This window comes from Netta rufina (genome assembly GCF_964035555.1).
Source record: "Netta rufina genome assembly, chromosome: 9".
Lineage (NCBI taxonomy): Eukaryota > Metazoa > Chordata > Aves > Anseriformes > Anatidae > Netta > Netta rufina.
This window is the reverse complement of record NC_140132.1, coordinates 26,567,019-26,586,932: the sequence shown is the minus strand read 5'-3', so window position 1 is coordinate 26,586,932 and position 19,914 is coordinate 26,567,019. Positions and strand designations below refer to the sequence as shown.

The window sequence follows — 19,914 nt, the reverse complement described above, 5'->3', positions numbered from 1 at the left end:
TGAGGAATGACTCCACCAGTGATCGTGTTGCCGTCAGGCGTCCTCCTGCTGCACAGCCTGCCTTTGCTGTCTTTGTGTCACAGCCGGCCAAGGCAGCCCGCTGCCAGGCAGCGCCTGCATCGCATGGGGACGGCTGCGCATGGCCAAGCCCAGTGCTGGGGGCTTTCGGGTGGTCTCAGGAAAACGGCTGCGTTAAGGGAAATCGCTGCGTGCAGCTGGGCGGTTGGAGGTGATGCTGTGCTTTGGTAGGCAGCAGTGCCGCTGCGCTTCCTTGTCTTGGGCATTATTCCATCGCTTCAGCGTAGTGAGTGGAAAAGTAGTTCAGCTGCTGGACTTGTGATGCTTGGAAATTAGGTGGACCCTGTGGCTGTGGGTGTGCCTGGTGTGGGTGAGAGGAGGAATGGTGTCTGCATCAAAAAGCATGCTAGAGCAAAAAGGTCTTAAAGTGACAAGCCTTAGTTTTCTGTTGGTTCTGGATTAGTGCTGGCATCTCAGAAAGTGTATGAGAGAACATGCAAGGAGAAGCTGTAAAAGTGATGGAGGATGTGGAGGAAACGCTGAGGAGAGCTGGGTGGGAAGGTAAGGCAACGCAACACGTTCAGAGCATCTCCAGAGGTGCTGAATGAGGTGAGTGCAGACAGCTCATGGATGGGGAGGAGGAGCACCCAGTGAAACTGGCAGGAGACTGGCTTAAAAGAAAAAACAAGTTTTCATTCATGTCTTCCTTTATTTTGAAGTAGCAGAAAGTGAACTTTGGAACTGGCCGCTGCAGGGTATGGTTGGAGGCAGGTGCTATGTTCTGAAACAGCTCAGACAAAGTCTTGGATAGCAGGTTGGTGAAAAGGGATGCGCCCTCATCCCCCCTACACAGCACCTGCGGCTGTGGGGAAAGGAGCCGGGGGAGCTGCAGAGGCTGCCGGAGTTGCCTGCGCCCAGCACTGTCAGCGGCTTGCGGGCCAGGTGCGTAGCTTGTAGGGAGCCGGTCTTGGCCGAAGAAGTTTTTCTCGTCAATAACGCGCTCACATTTTGGGGGTAAGGTAAGGTTTCAGTCAAGCAGCACTCTGCAGGGTTCAGTCAAAGCAGCAATTCACCGCGCTTCTCTTTGCCTCCCTGCTCCCCGCCGCCCCCGGGGCTGGGGCGGTTCCCCCGGCCCGGCCGCAGCACCGCCACCTGCCCGTCAGCGCGCGGGGCTTTGCCGCTCGTTACCGGCTCTGACTTGTGTTTCTGTGCGGCCGGCGGCAGCGCTGCCCTAACGCTGCCCCAGCGCTTCTCTTTCCTTTCTGCAGAGCAGCGGAGCGCCCGCGGCCTCCCCGCCCGGCGCTGCCCCTGGGAGGAGCGGGGGGGCAGGGGAGAGAAAGCCCCGGGGCGCTGGGCCCGGGGCCCGCGGGCGCTGTGGAGCCGCCGGCCACGGGGCGGCGCCGCGCGGCGGGGCCGGGGCCTGGTTCCGGGACCGGCACCGGCGAGGCCGCCGCGGCCGGGCAGGAGGCGCCGGGCCCGCTGCGGGGCGGCCTCGCGGCCCTGGGAGGCTGCGGGCGAGCAGCGGGAGCTGGGCCCTGCGCCCCTCAGAGCCCCGCTCCCCGCAGCGCTGCTCCGTGCCCGGCCGTGCTGCAGCGGGGCTCCTGCCCGCGGCTCCCCGGCTCCTGCCCGCGGCTCCCCGGCTCCTCCGCCTTGCCCCTGTCGAAGACGAGAGGGCCGATGGCTCCCCCCAGGCCTCGGGAGCCCCCCCCGGGAGCACCGCCGGCTCCCACAGCCCCGGCCCCGTTTGCTGGGCTCTCCCACAGCCGGGCAGCCCGGGCGCTGCTTTGGCTTCTCGGGCCACGCAGTGGGACGCGCTGTGGGATCTCCCCCAGGCTGTGGAGTCTGCTGGTCAAAGGAAGTTTTTTAGCAGCTTTACATGCACGAACGGAGTCAAGTTTTGTAGTTGAATACAAAGTTGTTCTGAAATAAAGACCTGTTCCCTGGAAGGAACAACAGGGTATGGCAGCTGCTTGCTTGTTCCCTTAGCGCTAATACCACTCAGTATTTTTTCTAAAGACAAATCGCTCAAAGCTGGCAGCCCCACCCTCTGACAGCTGCCCATACGTTGTGATAAAGCTGGTCTGACAAACGAGCATCGTCCCCGAGCGTTCGTTTGCAGGCATGTGGGGCGTACGGGGCTTACCCTGCACCGCCGGGTGTAGGACACCCCAATGTAACTGCCCACGTAACGGAGGCCGGACTCGCAAGCAGTAATTGCTGCAAAAGGCAGTGTGGTTTCCTTGCCTTTCTGTGCTGCAGCCCTCCTTAGCTGTACATGTGCTTTGCTGATATCTAATACCACGTCACCTGCAAAATGTCCTTGCTCTTGTTTTGCCAGCTGATTGCTAACGAACCCATTAACTACGGAGCTTCCTCATCCCTTACGTAACCGGGTCTGTTCTCAGCTCTGACATTTTTAATGTAGAGAACCCAGCACACTGGTTTAAATCCAGCAGCACTTTCCAAAGGGCACAATGTGCCAAGCTGTAATTACCCGACAGAGGTCATTGCTGGCACTGGCTCTCAGACAGGGCTTGCTGCTCGTACTGTAATTACAAGCAAAAGCAGCTACTGCACGTCCTTCCATTCAGACATGACTAACAACATGCTTCTGTTTTTCTGAATCTGGTGGTGCTAGAAACCGAAAGAGCACGCTCAGCTCCTGGCTAGGCAAAGCACCACAAGCGCTGATGAGTTCCACATTTGCACCAAAGCGAGCAGTCCTCTACAAATTTAATCAGACCCTGGGCATGGTGGTGAGGGGGCAGCACGGCCCATTCTGAGGCCTCCTGAGCAGGACCCCCGAGGCCTGCCCAAGGTGTGCACAGTGCCTGCCGCGGGGGGCTCCCCTCGCCAAGGGGGGACGGTCACTGAGCTAAGGCTGGCATGACGCGGCCCCACCACCCAGTAAGGCACCAGTTTGCCAACCCCAGAAGCAACACAGCTCACATTTGAGAAGAACTTTATTTAAAATAAGAGATTATACAGAGTTCCCCTCCCCTGCCGGTTACAAAATATGAGCTTCCAGGAATAAGGAGCGTACGCTACGCCACATGGCTGGATTCTGGGGCACGGCCTGGGCCGTGCTGGCTTACACCAGTTCCAATGACTTCAAATGGAAACATGACATCTCATACCAGCAAAAGTCTGCTCCTTCACAGCTAACAGACACATAGTTCATCTCTATAGAAACTTTTTTCTATTACTAGTAATGTAACCAGATTTTAAATTTCTAAGAAACCTGAAAAAAAAATAATCTTCCTTTAGCAACTGCATGCAACAGCAGGCCGATTTAAGACTGCCTTCATTTATCGCAACAGACATCGAGAGGCCGCCGCAGAGCCGAGGCCATCAGCAATAACGTATGATCAATAGCAGCATTTCTATTGTGATTTTAAGTTACATTCTTCTATACAGGCAGGGAGGGTTTCGCTTGGTATTTCAACGTTACTAAGAAGGAATTGTGACCATCCATAGGGAAGCAGTTTAGCGGTGGGTCCATCGTTAGAGGAAACAGAGCTGAAAGCAGGATTTACCTTACACATGATTAGAGCATATATTGCAAGACACACCACGCTCCGCAGATGTTAGGCATAAAAGCAGAAGTGTGGGTAAGAGGGGCAGGGTTCCCGGTACCTGCACGAAACATCCCCATACAACATTTTAAAATTTAAAAGCACGACTCATTGAAGGTTGTCCAAGAAGTATTTACAGCAAAGTCACAGCCTGCCGCCGGGAGAAGTTCAGTAGCTCTCGCCCTCGCTGATGAACAGTCTGTGAGACCTCAGCATCGGGTTATGTCAGAAACAGCTGCTGCTCGGTCACGCTGGTCGCTAGTTAAGTAACTCCCACGAGCTATACAAACAAGCATTTTCTATTTATTAGAACAAGAGGTATAGGATAGAGTTTTCTGTCACGATAAGCATTTGAGCGCTAATGCACTGCCACATGCTGCAGTGCTGGTCTACACACACAGAGATGACGATTCACTTAGATAAGCAACAGAATGCCGTGCGGCCCGACTGCTTCAGTAGGAACATGCTTTAAATCTGTACTCCGGTACTACAGAAATCCTGGCTTCCAACTTTAAACGAGAGCATTTCCAGCTATACAGAGGCTTACACAGGTCTCGAGACCGGCGCGTACGGGTGCCGGGTCCCAGGTCTCTACATTGCGTACAGGTTAGCAGATGCGCGCAGAACACGGAGGCGTGCTCTGCTGAATAAGTAGGTCCACGATTGTAGATCAACAATAGAATTTTATTGCTTTATACATGTGGTGCTTTTCAAGGCACTGCGGCATAGACTAGAAAACTCGGAATGACTCGTGAGGGGACCTGGAATGAGGCATGGCCGGCGCCGGGCGTCCTCCTGCGGGGGGTCCGGGGCCGGGGCCGGCCGGGCGCGGGGCGCAGTCGGTCGCGGTGCTCGGGAAGCCCTCACATGCCCATCCTGATGCTCTGGATGATCTGGAAGATGGCTGCAAGAGAGCAGACGGGCGGGCGGCTGCGCTCAGCGGGCCGCGGGGCCGCCGGCGGGGGGCAGCGGGGGGCGGCGGCGGGGCCGGGGCCGGGGCGCTCACCTGATCCGCACACCACGAAGATGAACAGCGCCAGCAGCCACGGCCCCACCGACGCCTTCTCCTCCGGGGCCGTCCTCTGCGGGCACCGCGCAGCGTCAGGGCCGGGCCGGGGGCACCGGGCGGCACCGGGCGGTACCGGGCAGCCCGGCCCCAGCCCCGGCCCTCAGCCCCAGCCCCATCCCGTCCCCTCAGCCCCGTCCCGTCCCCTCAGCCCCGTCCCCGCGCACCGAGGTCTTGGCGACGTTCCCGCGCTGGGTGATGTTCTTGCTGTGCTTCTCGTTGGCCATGCGGATGCGCTGCTTGGCCACCATGGTGCGGCCGGGCCGGGCCGGGCCGGCTCCGCTGCGCTGCGCTGCGCCCGCTGCGGCCCCGCTGCCAGCGTCAGCACCGCGCGGCGCCGCCCGCCGGAAGCGCGGCCCCGCCACGTGACGCGGGCCCGGCGCCCGCCGCCAACCCGCGCGCCCGCCTCCGGCGCTTCCGGGGCCGCGCGCGCCGCGGCGGGCGGAAGCGCTCCCTCGGCGTCACGCGCCCGGCGGCCTCCCCCCCGTGCCGCGCGACGTGGAGCTCCCTGCGGCCGCCGCGCCGCCGCTCACCCGGAAGCGGAAGCGGAAGTGAGACCGGCCCCGCGCCAAGATGGCGCCGCCCACGCCGCTGCTGGCAGGTGGGCGCCGGGACCGGGCCGGCGGGGCGGGATGGAACCGGGACCGGGACCGGGACTGGGGGCAGGGCTGGGGCTGGGTCCGGGTCCGGGTCCGGGTCCGGGTCCCGGTCCCGCTGTGCCACCCTGCGCCGCGGCCGCCCGCTGGGAGCTGCCCTCGTGCTCCCGCCCCGTGCTCCCGGCCCCCCCCCACCCCGGGGCTCTCTCGCCTCGGCCGCCCCCGGCGGGGGCACGGGACGGGGGGGGGTGGGGCGGGGGGCCCGGTGCCGCCGCTGTCCCTGCGGGGCCCTCCCCGCCCCTCTCCTTTAACCCGGTGAAGCCGCCGGTGGTGGGAGGGCGCCGGCCTCTGCCCGCCCCCGCTGCTCGGCTCCAGAAGCGGGGCTCTTCGTGCTGGGGCTCCGGGGGTACCGGGGGGTGCCGCTGTCCAGGCTGGCCCTGGCCCCGCGTTGCTGCCCGCGGCCTCCTGCAGGTTCAGGTCCTGACCCCTGGAGCCCGGTGCTGGGCAGTTGGCTCCAGCCGGCCCTGCCCGGCTGCTGGGGCACACGGAGAGCAGCGATCTGTGCACGCGGTGGTTTGGCCAAACTAATGCGCTCTGGGTTAAAACACTCTCATCTTGATCGTTCCTGAGGTGCAGGAGAGACGCGCAGGGGGGATACGCAGCAAGTAAAGAGGCAGCTCCGAGGAGTGGTGTGAGGGTGGCTGCAGGCAGGGCTGGCTCCCAGCACTGCGCTGCTGTGGCTGTGCGAGGGCTCCGTGATCAGGAGGCCGAGCAGGAGCCCTGCGGGGTCCTGGGCAGCCCCCTGCGTGCTGCCAGACCTGCTGCTCACTGAGACAACCCAGCGGCAGCGTCTGCAGCCGTGCTGCAGCTGCTGCAAGTCGTGGTATCTTGAGCCCTGTTGGTGAGGAAACAGTTTTTCACCTCAGCTTTCATCCATAGATTGATCAAGTGTCAACGTTTTACACAGGCTGTTAGCCTTAGCTTTTAAAACAGAAGTGCTGCACCTTTTTGGTGTATACTTAGAGCTTTTTTTTAGCTTTGATTGTTTCCGATCTAGAAGTCTTACATTAAAAAATGCTGCTGCTGTAGGAAGGCAGGAGTTGAGCTTGATTATGAAGCAAGCCAGAGATCAGTTGCTTTGATCAGCATCGTGAGATTGGATCTTGTAGCTTGAGGACTTCACCTGTAAATCATCCACATGAGGAACTCTTACTGAAATGAGTAGGATCTTACCTGCAGAGTCCCTGCAACGTTTGGGCTTTTTGTGAGGAGCATTTGGTGTACAGTAGTTCAGACACTTGTGAAGAACTTGTTATTTTTGTTAATCCCTCTTCATTTGAACAAGCTTGTACTTTATCGTCCTGTCCCATATCGAGAGTGAGTAGGGCCTTTCTGCAACAAATGCCCGTTTACATCAGAAGCTGATTTATTTGCAGAATGGTATCAGAGACCTCTGATGTACTTGAGAAATTTGTGTTGACCTATTTATACTCTAATTATTAATCTTATATAGCCTGTTCAAAAAAAAAAAGCCAGCAAGAATACTCAGAATATAAGAGTAATATGTAATGTAAGAGTACTAATATGTGCTTATATTTTAGAACAAGAAGGAAACACGGTTTTTGAATCTCTGGCACAGCCCTTTGTAAGAATGTACCTGTGACTGTTTTTATTTACATGCAGTGAGGAGATTTGACATACTGCAGATCAGCTTGGCTAACATCATGGACGTATTCTCTGCTTCCCTCTGAAGGCTCTCAGAGGCTGAGTGCTGGTTTTGGGTGTGTGCTACACCTTCCAGCCTCGCGGCAGGCTGGTACACTTCAGGCTGTTACGCTTTCGTGCTTATTTTCTAGTGCCATAAGAATGGCAATTTCTCGTAAAAAGATGAAATTTGGAACACATTTTGTATCAGTATTTCTTCCGTGCTTGCTGTTTTTTAAGTTGAACTTTAATGTTGAAATGAACTGCAGGGCACATCCAGACTCATGTCAGCAAAAAAAAAAAATCCGACATAATCTTCCTTTGGCAATGCCAGTCCTGTGTTTAGGTAGTTAATCCTTGCTCTGGGGAGTATCTGGACAGCTCTTCGTGATTCCGTTGTGCAGGACTATCGTGTAGCCTCGCAGCGATGGAGGATGTGCACGTTTGGCTTTGTGCAAGTGCCTCTTGCAAAAAGGCTGAGCCTTGAGGACCACCAGCCGCGTGAGGACAAGGTGTTTTTCCACCTCCTTCCTCATACAGGTGCAGTTCTTGTAGCTTGAGGTCATCCTCCGAGGTGAGGCAGGTTTTTGTGCCGTGGTACCCGCTGACAGGACAGTGGGCAGTGAGCTCAGGCTGGAACGCAGGGAGCGGTGCTGAAACGTGAGAAAAGCGACTGCTGCGAGACAGCGCGCGGGCACCGGCTGCCCACGGAGCCTGTGGAACTGCGTCCCGGCACAGCCCCAGCTCCCGAACGGGCACAGCCCCAGCAGGGTGTGCGGGGCCCCGGCCTCCAACTCCATCCGACACCTGGGTTTGCCTCCCCCTGCCCGGCACTGAGCGCCCGATCCCTTCTGTGCTCTGGCACCAGTCGTGCTGCGGGCATCTGACTTCGGTCTGGTCCCTGTTATTTTTTTTAATCCTGCAGTTACCTTGGGGTGAAGCCAGGTCAGCCTCCGATATTCCGCACGTCCCTTTACAACCTCCATTCTTGCTAACTCTAAACTGCAAGAAGAGGGAAAAGTACTCGCGGGCTTCAGGGGTCACAAATTACGGTCTTTGTTTGGGCAGTTTTCTGACGTGGGAATGAGTATGCTTCTGTTTGCTTTTCCAGTGAGAGGATCTGAAGGGCTTTACATGGTGAACGGGCCTCCTGCTTTCACAGAGAGTACGGCGTTTCAGAGGTACTGCTATTCTGACCATTTGTGACCTTGTGTACAGAAGAAATGCCCTAACCTGGAAGGGACCCACAGGGGTCAGTGAGTCCAAATCTGGACTGGATTCTGTTCCTCAGATTTTCTTCTGAGAAGTAAATGCCGACTAAAAGTGAAAAATGTATGAAAAAAATGTTTTTTCATGTTGTTCAGTAAGCCCCAGTGGCTTTGAAGTCTTTACCCCTGCCTGACATGTAATTGCTCAGATAGTAATCACCGAACAGCTAGAACAGAACAGCTGAATTGGAAGGGGCCTGCAGAGATCACCTGCTCCAGCTGTCAGGTTGCTGAGCAGATCACACTGCTTCTGTTACAAAGGGGTGCGGGAAGAAACTTGAGTTTCTTTTACTTTTTTTTTTTTTTTGATACCTTATGCAGTGTGTTTTAATACTAATGTGTGTTTCTTATTTCTCTAGGGACTCTGGAAAAAATTGCAAAGCTGTTACTTTTAGCAAGGACGGTTCCCTCTTTGCCTGGTGCAATGGAGAAAAGTTAGTTCCATTTATGATCCTAATCATTCAATTTGTATAAAGTAAATTGAGTCAATCATGTTACATTTACCTTACGTGTGTGAAGGCCATTGCTATTAATGAAAGCATTTGCACGTGCTTTAAGTGCAGTTTAATTTTTATGCCGTTTGCAGTAATGGCTTTGTTTTCTGAATAGCAGATGAAAAAAATACTCTTTTACTCATATTTATAATGCTCACGTTTCTGTGGAATCTTCATATGACTTATTTGGGGTTTTTGTTCCTATTTCCTGATACCTCTCTTGAGACCTTTAAAAAGACCTTTAAAATACGTAGACCAAATGCATGTTTGAATTCAGTTAGATCTTTGTGTTGGCCTTCTCTCGACTTTAACACTGGAAGCATGGATGGACTCTCCATGGAGGGAGCATACCTTGTCTCTGACTCAGAGTCAAAGCGTTGCAGATCAAAATATGCGATACGTTTTGACCAGCGTTTCATGGAGCCAGTTTCTGTCCTGGTTGGATATCTGGTCTTGTTTCTGTCCTGGTTGGATATCTGGTCTTAAAATGTGTTCTTTCAAAAATTTGGTAAAAGCGAGAGGAAAAATCATCTCTTCAACACCAGCCAAATCTAGAACAGATCTAGGAGAGTCAAATACTTGAAAAGTTACCTTAGTAGTTAATTAACTGTTGTAAGCATGTTTTATTGATAATATCATCTTTTTGGTTCCAGAGTGAATATTTTTAATGTCACCAGTGCTGAATTACTGCGTTCCTTTGATCTTCCAAAAGTAGTTTGCCTTGAATTCTCACCAAAGAATAACGTTCTAGCCACGTGGCAGGCCTATACAAGTGAGTATTTTATCCACTATAGAAGTATGCAGGGCACATGCACATTTTAATTTGGTTTGCAGACTTTTTACGTGGTTTGCCATTGTAGCATGTTCACTGCCTAAAAGAGCATCATGGAAAGTGTACAGAAAAAGCATGTGGTTAATCAAATATAGAGTGGAGGAGGGAGGGAGAGGTGGCATCTTCTAAAAGCATCTGGTATTGCCCATTTTTTGCCAACAGTAAATCAGTACATGTACCAACTCTTTGTCTGTTAAGTAAATTGCATGTTTCCAAAAAAAGCTAACTGACCTTAGTGCAGAGTATGTTTCGACAACACGCCATTCAAGCAGTTTGTATTTGTGTATAGACAAAGAAAATCATGAGCTGTCTCAGGAGTCATGTCCTCTGCTGGGCACAGCTAATATAGGTGTTCTCCTTTGTCCAGAGGGCTTTATTCTCTCCTCTGCCTCTGTGTGGAGTTGATGTGCCTAGTTTAGCTATTCTCGGTCTTACCGAATTATGAAGTAATACCTAGAATGAGTACAAAATGAGTAAAAAAAAAAAAAAAAAGTTTAAAACAAGCAGAGCTGTTTTATTTGGCTTATAGATACAGCTGTGACTGTTAATGTGTTGGACAAAATGTGTTGGATTCTTTTGAGAACACAGCGTAATAGTGCAGAATATTCCTTCCATTCTTTGCCAAGAGAGCATTCTTGATTTAAAAACTAACAAGCAAAAACCAACACAAACATGCATTTAAAAAGCTGTCCTAGGGTTGGTAGCCATAGTCTTGTAATGGCAGTGGGAACCCTACACTTCCAAATGTTAGTTCAAAAGAACTAACGCTGACAGACTGCAGGAAGACTTACGTTAACAGGTAAAGCAATTAACAACCTAGGGCCTCGTCTGTTAGGGAGTGGGGTGCTTCCTGTAAGAAGTTGATGCGCGTTCAGATGCTTGTAGAATCACGAGATGGAATGTCATCGTGGTGAAGCACATTTAATCGCAGGAGATCGCCACTTTAATGCATGTATCTGTTGCAGCTGCTAAAGATGGCACAGCAGGGGTGCCCAACCTACAACTTTACGATGTGAAAACTGGGAAGTGTTTGAAGTCTTTCATCCAGAAAAAGATGCAGAACTGGTAAGTAACTTTTCCAGGTGCTTAATGTTTGCAAAGAAATGTGGCTTCCGAGATCTCATACGGGTAAGTGGGGCTTTTGGTGCGGTGTTAGCTTTCAAAATGTTTCCTGCTACTAGCTGAAAGCAACTAACTATGCTTGTTAGTACTTCTTACACCGTTACAGTTGTGTATTTCTTAGTGTAGATCCCCTATCATTTGGCATCAGAAAGAAAGCTGAGCAGGTGATAATCGGAAGTCCAGTTATATATTTTATACAAGGTAAATTGTATATTTTTTCAGATGGCAAGTGTCAATTGTCCATCTGAAATATATTGTGATTGAGCATATTTAGATGTAAAATAGGAGGAAAAAATGCTAGACTGCTGAAGATGAGCAATGCTCATTGTTTCTAATTTTTTCTTCTTTAAATGTAGGTGTCCCTGCTGGGCAGACGATGAAAGCATTTGTGCCAGGAATGTAAACAATGAAGTGCACTTCTTTGAGAACAACAACTTCAGTAAGCAAATGTTTCTATAAGATAGTTTAATTACGATCTGTGTAGGCATCTTCTGTTTTTTTTTTCACTTTCCACTTTTTCCTCTCATTTCTTCTGTTGCTTGTTTTTTATTTGAAGTATTATCTGCATTCTATTTTAATTCTGGAAAATCAAAATTGCTACATTTTAATGAAGCATGTTTTCTTTTTTGTTTACTTTATCTTTTTAATACTTACTTGCTATGAAACACATTTTCAGATAAAAAGGCTTGGGTTTGTATTTTTACATTTAATGAGATTCAGGAAATAGAGAGTAGGAAATAGAGAGGAAATTCTCAGTAGAGAACGTTATCGATGATTACTTCTTTGTGTTGTGTGTATTTTGTCAAAGAACTATTTGAAAATGCCTCTATAGAAAACTGATACTGATGGCAAAACTGAGGCTGTGAAGCTACAGGTGTTTTTTTTTTTCCTTGAAGTTTACTACTATTGGTGGAATATGTGGATTCAGTAGAGGGAGACGTCAATAAAGAAAACAGGTCTAGTCAGACCTCTAGTTTGTTGAAGTGGGAAGTTAAAGTTTGCTTGCCTAGTGGAATAAATCTTTTATTGTTATATATACTTCTCTTTGTTATCCATGATACAGACTCATGAGAAGGTATAGCTGAGTAATCTAGGCTGACGTTTTGTCATTAATATCATCGCATCTGTGACTTCTTTTTTTGCAGACACTATTGCAAATAAGCTGCATTTGCAAAAGGTTAATGATTTTGTGTTATCTCCAGGAGCACAGCCAACCAAGGTACTTCTGATGTTTTTCCAACTTTTTTTTTTTTTGTTCAAAAAAAATACTGCAGTTTTAGTACAGTGTATAAGTAGTAAATGGACCAAGGCTATGTGCTACCAAGAATATAGTCTGCAATAAAATCTCATGACTTTGTTTTAGGTTGCAGTGTATGTTCCAGGCAGTAAAGGTGCACCGTCGTTTGTTAGACTCTACCAGTATCCCAACTTCGGTGGACCTCAGTCTGCACTCGCCAATAAAAGTTTTTTTAAAGCTGACAAGGTGACAATGCTATGGAACAAAAAAGGTATAGCAGCTCTATATTTAAACCTGACATTCTGTCCATTTGTCATTTAATTACTTTGTTTACTATGTGGGTTTTACATTTTATTTGCATATGCAGATAAATACCAAAGATATCCATTAATGCTAATGCACTGTTAATTATTTTTTTTAATTATTTCGCGTGTTGGAAAATTTTGCAAGTGAATAATGAATTCAAATTTAATTTTGTGTTCTGTGGTAACATATTTAAGCTGTAAATGTGAGGTTATCTCAGAGTGTAAGCTGTTCTGTAAAATTTTATAAACAGATGTAATCATGATTGAGATGACTTGCACAGTCCTCTGCATGCTTTGCTCTTTGAGAGCAACAGGCTGAATAATATTTAAAAAAAAAAAAAAAAAGTTCTTTAGTTCAACCCACGTTGTTTGGAATACAGGGAAGGTATTACAAAGCCCACGTGTGGTTTCTGTGTGATTGCATAAAATAGATGTACATACAAAAGCTGTTGATGATACATTTTATTCAAGGACTGATCGGGATGCCTATTTTTTTGCCTTACATGAAAAGCATTAGATGCTCTTGCTGCTACTGAACATCTTTTTATGGCTGCAAAAGTTTGTTCACTTTCTTATAATCCAGTAGTAAATGAGTAGTACCTTGGCTTGTACTCTTAAATTTGAGAAAGGAAAATAACCAGTTTTGTTTGGGTTTATGAAAAGCTCAACTAAGAATAGAATGATAAAAGCACTGATATGCGTGCAACTAATTGTAAAGTTCATTATTAACTTAATGTCTCCTCGTGCATGGTAGTTAGTGAAAAAGCTTGTTATTTTAAGTAATTATATGGAAATAACTCTGTCTATTCTATTAGCCACAGCTGTGCTAGTAATAGCTAGTACAGAAGTTGATAAAACAGGTGCTTCATACTATGGAGAGCAAACTCTGCACTACATTGCAACGAATGGAGAAAGTGCGGTCGTACAACTGCGTAAGTCGCTCTTGGGAATTTTTCATTGCGTTAGAGCTCTCAGTAGTGGGAATTGCTGCTTCACCAGCTTTTCCTTAATGTCTGATGGTGGTTTTTTGTCAGTGTAATGAAGTATTCTTTACAAAAATGAAGCGTTCTTTAAAAAGCAATATTACTTAAAAAGTGTTCTTTTAACCTGCAGTATGTTTTCAGTAGCTAAATTGTTGTCTTTGATATACCCGTTGTCCTAGTGGCAGCAGCACAGAGCACGCGCTTTCAGTTAAAATATACAAATAATCTACTTGTGAGAGTGCACAGGAAGGGAACTGTGTTTTCTTTCTGAGGAAGGACCTGGACAACAGAGCCAGTGCAACGTTTGAGGATCTGAAATAGGCAGGAAAGTATTTTACCAAATGGAACAATCCTACAGGCAATGTTAGGCATGCGATTGATACTGGCAGTAATGTCCATCTGGAAGGAGCATGCACTCATTTTCAGTGTCTTGTTTGTACTGAAAGTCTTCATAAATTTCCTCTGGGTAGTATTTTTTCCATTATCTTAAGTTTTTGCTGTTATGTTAAATACTTTTTTTGTTTGGGATTTTAAAGAAGCGAGTTAGTTGTGAAATTTCAAAACGCTGGGCATGTGATGATGTAAAGAAGTAATACCTAAGTGACTTTGTAAGACAGATTGTGACTATGTTCCCTTCGATACTAGCGTTGATCAGGGTAACGTCTCCAGTTTGCCTTCTGTAGCAAAACTTGTGTTTGCAAGTGCTATGCCCCGTTTCTCTTTGTTGCTAATTTGACTGCGAGGAAAAGTAATCAGTTACAATTCAGTGTCTAGAATCTCTCTGGGGGCAGTTTACTGCGTTAAGAACACTAGTTCTTAAATTCCGTTCTTATTAAAACCTTTGACCTTTGAAGTTACTTACTTCAAATGCATCTTTATTTAATAAGAGGTCTGTCATCAATTCTAATTTAATTTAGCTATTAATTTTCAAGGGGGATAAAGGGTAAAGCTTTTTTTTTTTTCTTTCCTAAGGAAAGCAAATACTGAGCACTCGGAGTGAGTGCTGCCTCATTTCCTGTGGATCTTAGAGGTCTTTTCCAACCTGAATGATCTTATGATTTGTATCATCTGGTGGCTTTTGAGGTCCAGTTTTGAAGCTTTTTTCACAGAAGCATTGTGGGGGGTGGGGTGTTCAGTTTTGACTGGTATGTGCTACAGCCTTTGCCTTAGCTGCTGAAGCCCATATAAAGCTGCCATAATCTCTCCAGCGGCTTACTGCCATGAAACTTGTAGAAACACAATTTTCTTTCAGACCTCTACCTCTGCAATTGCATTGGGGTAACATTATCTAAAAAGCTTTAAGAGGGGAAGCATGCAGTGTGAATGCACAGCTGAAAGATGCGGGGGTTCCTGAAGATACCGAGGATTTAGAATAACAACAAACGGTTCAGTTCAGTTGGATATTTTGAGTCAATGTTCGAGGTTAAGAATTAGCATTAGTGCACTTGGCACTTACCTGAAACATACGTAAAGGTAATCAGATTATGGAGTGTTATAGTGACCTACGGGTCTTATTCATCCTTCTGTATCTTAACATGAGTTGAGATCACTGATCCACCATTTTTTCAGTATCTCGTAATGCGCTAGCCCCCAGAATAGCTTCCAATAATAGCAAGTTTTAGTCAGTATGTGTGAAGCCATTTTTTGTCCTCTCCCACTTCCAAATCTGTCCTTAAAAATACCATGCAGGAGCATGGTGCAAAGGTAACTTGAGTCAACACTTTTAGCTCTACAAAGCTGAGCTATGCTATAGAGTAGAAGAGGAACTATTATCCAGCTGGTATAAAATTCCTGTTTTTGCAGGTTTCCAGTGGGACAGTTTGAGATGGTCCTGAGATACCATTCTTGAATAATGAGGAAAACAGATAAAGGATTTTTTTTTACATGAAAACATATGCTTAAAGTGCTGATGCTGACTCCAGAGAGGTAATTTGGAATGGCTGCAGTTATTGTTGCAAACGTTAACTAAAATTATGAGACTATTGTTTGTTTCTACTGTAATTGTTAGCAGAATTCATTTTCAGTCAATAATTAGATTATAGGATTTTAGCAAAGCGTGGAGTTAAGAATCATTGGTATCTTTTCGGTGCAAGTGAAACAGTATAATCTCATAACAATGGCTGCATGTTTTCCTTTTCCTTTAGCTAAAAATGGCCCTATTTATGATGTTGTTTGGAACCCCAATTCAGTCGAGTTTTGTGCTGTGTATGGTTTTATGCCTGCCAAAGCAACAGTTTTTAATCTGAAATGTGACCCTGTGTTTGATTTTGGAACCGGTCCTCGCAATGCTGCTTACTACAGCCCCCACGGACACATCCTAGTACTAGCAGGATTTGGAAATCTCAGGGGACAGATGGAAGTGTGGGACGTTAAAAACTACAAACTCGTTTCCAAACCAGTAGCCTCGGATTCCACATACTTCGCTTGGTGTCCTGACGGGGAGCACATTGTAACGGCTACCTGTGCTCCCAGGCTACGAGTCAGTAATGGCTACAAGATATGGCACTACACTGGCTCTCTTTTACACCACTATGAAGTTCCAGCAAATGAAGAAATGTGGCAGGTTTTCTGGCAGCCATTTTTGGATGGAGTATTCCCAGTGAAAGCAGTGAAGTACCAAGCAGTTCCAAGTGAATTGCCGAGCGCTGAGCCAAAACCTGCCCAGGCATACAGACCTCCGGCCTTGAGAAACAAACCTGTGACAAGTTCCAAGCTTGTAAGTAGACTGCCATATATGCACTAAATTGTTCTGTTTCATTGTTTTGCCTATCTTTGAAGCTTGGTCTCAAATATGTGTATATTTTTTATAAGGAACATTAGAAGGGTAACCCGAGTGACAGGAATATTACATTTTTCTTGAGAGGTTTTCTTAGCAGTACTCTTCGACCAATTATTTGCTCACTGTTTGCAAGAATTTGTGCTAGGAACAGGATTTTCTTTTGTCCAAACACTGTTCTTTCACGAGGTTGTTTGCAGACTTTTAAAGCCATTCTCTGCAACACGCACAAGAACAATAAACTATAAATTTAGTTTACAGTGAAATTGGGTACTTGAGTTAGGATAGGTCCCAGTTTACCAGCCTGCTCTCTGCTCCCAACTTGCCATATGCGTTAACTGTTAATTGAGGAGCTGGGGGGGGGGCCTAAAGAATTTCCTCTTTCCACTAACCAAAGCAACAGCTATAAAACAACCCGGTGACCCGTTTTTTCTTTCTTGTCACAGGGAGCTTGATTAAAAAGTTCTCAGCAAAAGCGAAATGCCAAGCTGTTCTATTCCTGTTTGATTTCCACTCCTCCCCCACCTCCATAAAACATGATGATTTTGCTCTTTTGCTGGACATATGTAAAATATTCAGGAAGTATCAGACAGTACCACCTAAAAGGGAAAACTTGAGAATGGAGGAGTTTGAACTCCTTTTCACCACTAGCCTTCCACTAGCTGAAGGAGAAAGGGCACGTACTTCTTCTTCCATCACGGTTCAGCTTTGTGCATGGTGTTGTCTTAAGTAAATTTGGAAGGTTTTTGTTTGGTTTTGTTTGTTTTTTTTTTTTTGTACCAACGTGGAATAGAGGTTTCAAAACTTAATTTTGCCTATCCTGCAGCATGAGGATGAGCCACCTCAGAACATGAAACCACAGTCAGGAAGCAGTGAAAAGCCACTCTCTAAAACAGCTCTCAAAAATCAAAAGAAACATGAAGCAAAGAAAGCTGCTAAACAGGTACTGCAAAAGTAATTCTTTTAAGGATAATGTTAAACTAATTTTCACAACGCCAGTGATCAGTTTCAGAGCAGTGACATTAGTTTTCCTGAAACCCATCCAGTGATTTTGCATGTGCTCACTTCTGGGGAGGGCGGTAGATGTGTTAGTTATCCTTTTGCATCTGCCTTAGTCATACTTAAAAATAACAGCTGAGGCTGATTGCTGCAGGTGTTAGATGAAGTGAATGTCAATACGCAATTCTGCCTTTTCACCTGCAAGGTGAATCTGCAAGGTTCTTTCCAGACTTGGGTAAGAAGTGAGAATGGGCTTGCTCTGCAGGTCAGGGCTGAGGTGTGTTACCAGGGCAGACCAAAGAGAACTTGTTCTGTTTCATTTCTTTGCTGTTCTTCACCAAAGCAGATAAAAATCAGCTTTTGGTATTAGCACTCCAAATTTTACAGACTTCTGAAGTAATAATTTCTTAAAATAAGAGCTTATGTTTCTGAATTTGTTACACTGTCTTTGAGCCTTTTCTTTGTCTCGAAGAGGTGATGACCCACCAGTCTCCTTTACAAAATATTTGTGTATATGTCTGTCATGTCATCCTTACTGGTGTTTTCCCATGCTTTGTATGGTTGGTGTCTTCACGAAGTAGAAATTGAAGAAGAAACAACATGAGTGGCATTCCAAAGAAAGCCGTTACCTATATAATAGGTAATACAAAATAGTGTAGCAAGGCACATACAAATCTTAGAGAATATGAGCAAATCGGAGGAGGAAGAAATATAAAATGGAGCAGTTCAAATGACGAAAAAGATTTTTTCAGGCCTTCCGTAATCTAAGGTATTTTCTGTAGATAATGTGATTTATTTATTATTTTTTAAATCTGCTTACAGGAAGCCAAAGCTGATAGCAACCAGGAATCTACACAGTCCTCAGCGTCTCAGAGCACACCACGGAGTTCTGTGCCTGCTGTGACATCAGGAGATCCTGAAACTGACAAGAAGATAAAGAACTTAAAAAAGGCAAGGGGATTTCTTAAATGAACAACAGACTTTTCTAAGAGATGTTTTTTAAAGTCTAGTCTCATTGTAAGGTGACCCGAGCTCAACAGGATAGCGTTTACTTAGATGGTAATGTCCTGAATTTGTAAACCAACTTCCTTGGCTTTTTCATTTTGTAGAATAGTAGAAGTCTTCACTTGTCAAGACTCTTGAAGATCATCTCAGTCTAGACAGCATAGAAACCACTGAAAGGTGCATGGAAGTGCATTCCAGCCTGCAATTACGAATACTGCTGGATGTGCAACAAATTCCTCACAACTGAGTATAGCTTAAATGCCTTTATGCTTAGAAAGGCAGCCGTGGTGAAGAGGGATAGCGATGCTGTAGGAGTCACTTCTGAAATGGATTTGGCCCTTCAGTCAGATAATGTATGGTGTTCTGGTTTCAGAAACTAAGCAATCCTGTTCTCTAGGTTGTCTTGTTCTTGAGGAAAAAAAAAAAATCTCTCTTTTATTGGTGGGGAATTCTGGATTGAGCATCTGCAGATGCTTAAAGGAAGTGTCCCTTCCACATTGAGAACTGCCTGCTGGTAAATCTAGCAATTGCAAGTGCAGGAACTTCTAAGACTGTTTTTTCCGTTCTTGGTTCACCTATACACATTTATTTTCACAGAAACTAAAGGCAATTGAGCAGCTGAAGGAACAAGCAGCTGCTGGCAAGCAGCTAGAGAAGAATCAGGTACTGTGAAGATTTGGGTAGCTTGCTTGAGTTGGATTTTTACCAACATTTTGTTTGGTGTGTGTTGCTTTGTGATGATTATGTTTAGATTTTGTAAGATTTTGATGTGATGCATCAATTCAATTTCAAAATCAGAGACAGTTCCTAGCAGCAAGCATTCAACAAAATGCAGAGAGCAAACCTGATGTTTGTTTAGTTGGTGTCCCCGCCTCTGTTGCTGCACCCCCATCAAATGATCCATTTGATTCATCATAGGGCCATGTTTGCTGTTACCACCACTCCTGTGCATTATGTGGAAATGAGTACTAACACCGACCAAATAACGCCGATGTACAGTGGCCAAACAAGTGTGAGAACTCTCCTGTGCTGCCCCCTCTGATACCCCTGTGCGCTTCTTGCACATGGGGTCGCTTCAGCCTGCAGTACCCCTTGGCTCAAGCACGGAGTCAGGCGTTCTTTGAACTAAATACTGTAGGGGTGAGGGGTGATGCCGTGGGATAAGGCACCAGGTGTGCATTTGTCACTATACCTCTGGCTTTACTGGCTAACTCAGAAGTTACCTTCATAAATAACGCTTTTTTGATTTCCTGCATAAGAAGCTCCATCTCTTATCTTGTGCTTTTTTGTTCTAGTTGGAGAAGATTCAGAAAGAAACTGCTCTCCTTCAGGAACTGGAGGACTTAGAACTGGGTCTCTGAAACGTCATGGAACTCCAATATGGTGTTAACAAAAACTTCAGCCAAAATCTAATATATATTTACTTGGACATAATAAAAAGTTGTAGAAAATGGCCGATGATGCAAAGGTTTACAGATTTTCTGCACACTTGCCTTTTTAAAAGCTTTCTTAAGGCTTTGTGCAGGTGAAATTGTAAACAAGTAACAGCACAACAGCCACGTCTGTTGCTGTTCAAACCAGAAACGTGCTGACGTTCGTAAAGCATATCCAAGACAAATAAAAACCAGAAGCATTGTGTTGGGTGTGAGGAGGGAAGGCGATGGGGTTTACCTTGATAGCTTTATTGTATTTAAAGAGACGCGATCTTTATGCAACTACGGGCTGTAGATAAAAAATAAAGAGCATTTACTAACACCGGCGCTTCTGTTCTTCCGGTACGAGGCTGCAGTTCCTGCAGTGCCGGGGCCGTGCCCCCTCAGCGAAGCCCCTGCCCCGCCGCACCGCGGCCCTGACGGCCCCGCCCGGCTTTGTGCTGCCCCCGGCCCTGCCCCCCCCCCGCGGTGCCCGGGGGGCGGCGGCGGCCCCGCCTCGCG

The 19,914-nt window shown here is 47.0% G+C and overlaps 2 protein-coding genes across 3 annotated transcripts; one reads left to right on the top strand and one right to left on the bottom strand.

Moving 5' to 3' along the window:
- Positions 1 to 2,963: 2,963 nt before the first annotated feature.
- SERP1 (stress associated endoplasmic reticulum protein 1) lies at positions 2,964 to 5,035 on the bottom strand. Of its 2 annotated transcripts, XR_014618707.1 has the most exons (4): positions 4,827 to 5,035; positions 4,600 to 4,675; positions 4,355 to 4,497; positions 2,964 to 3,873 (listed from the first exon to the last, which is right to left on the bottom strand). XR_014618707.1 is itself a non-coding variant. In XM_084291955.1 (3 exons), exons 1-3 carry the CDS (start codon positions 4,908 to 4,910, stop codon positions 4,457 to 4,459), a joined length of 201 nt encoding a protein of 66 aa, XP_084148081.1. In that variant the 5' UTR covers positions 4,911 to 5,035; the 3' UTR covers positions 4,257 to 4,456. The 2 variants fall into 2 exon arrangements, 1 of the variants encoding a protein (XP_084148081.1); XM_084291955.1 differs by lacking the exon at positions 2,964 to 3,873 and having other exon boundaries at positions 4,257 to 4,497.
- A 24-nt stretch (positions 5,036 to 5,059) lies between these two features.
- On the top strand, positions 5,060 to 19,724 carry EIF2A (eukaryotic translation initiation factor 2A). The gene is made up of 14 exons (XM_084291954.1): positions 5,060 to 5,260; positions 8,071 to 8,140; positions 8,587 to 8,661; positions 9,375 to 9,493; positions 10,519 to 10,618; positions 11,032 to 11,114; positions 11,821 to 11,894; positions 12,039 to 12,183; positions 13,033 to 13,149; positions 15,345 to 15,916; positions 16,803 to 16,919; positions 17,798 to 17,926; positions 18,578 to 18,643; positions 19,276 to 19,724. Exons 1-14 carry the CDS (start codon positions 5,233 to 5,235, stop codon positions 19,339 to 19,341), a joined length of 1,761 nt encoding a protein of 586 aa, XP_084148080.1. The 5' UTR covers positions 5,060 to 5,232; the 3' UTR covers positions 19,342 to 19,724.
- The last annotated feature ends 190 nt before the right edge of the window (positions 19,725 to 19,914 follow it).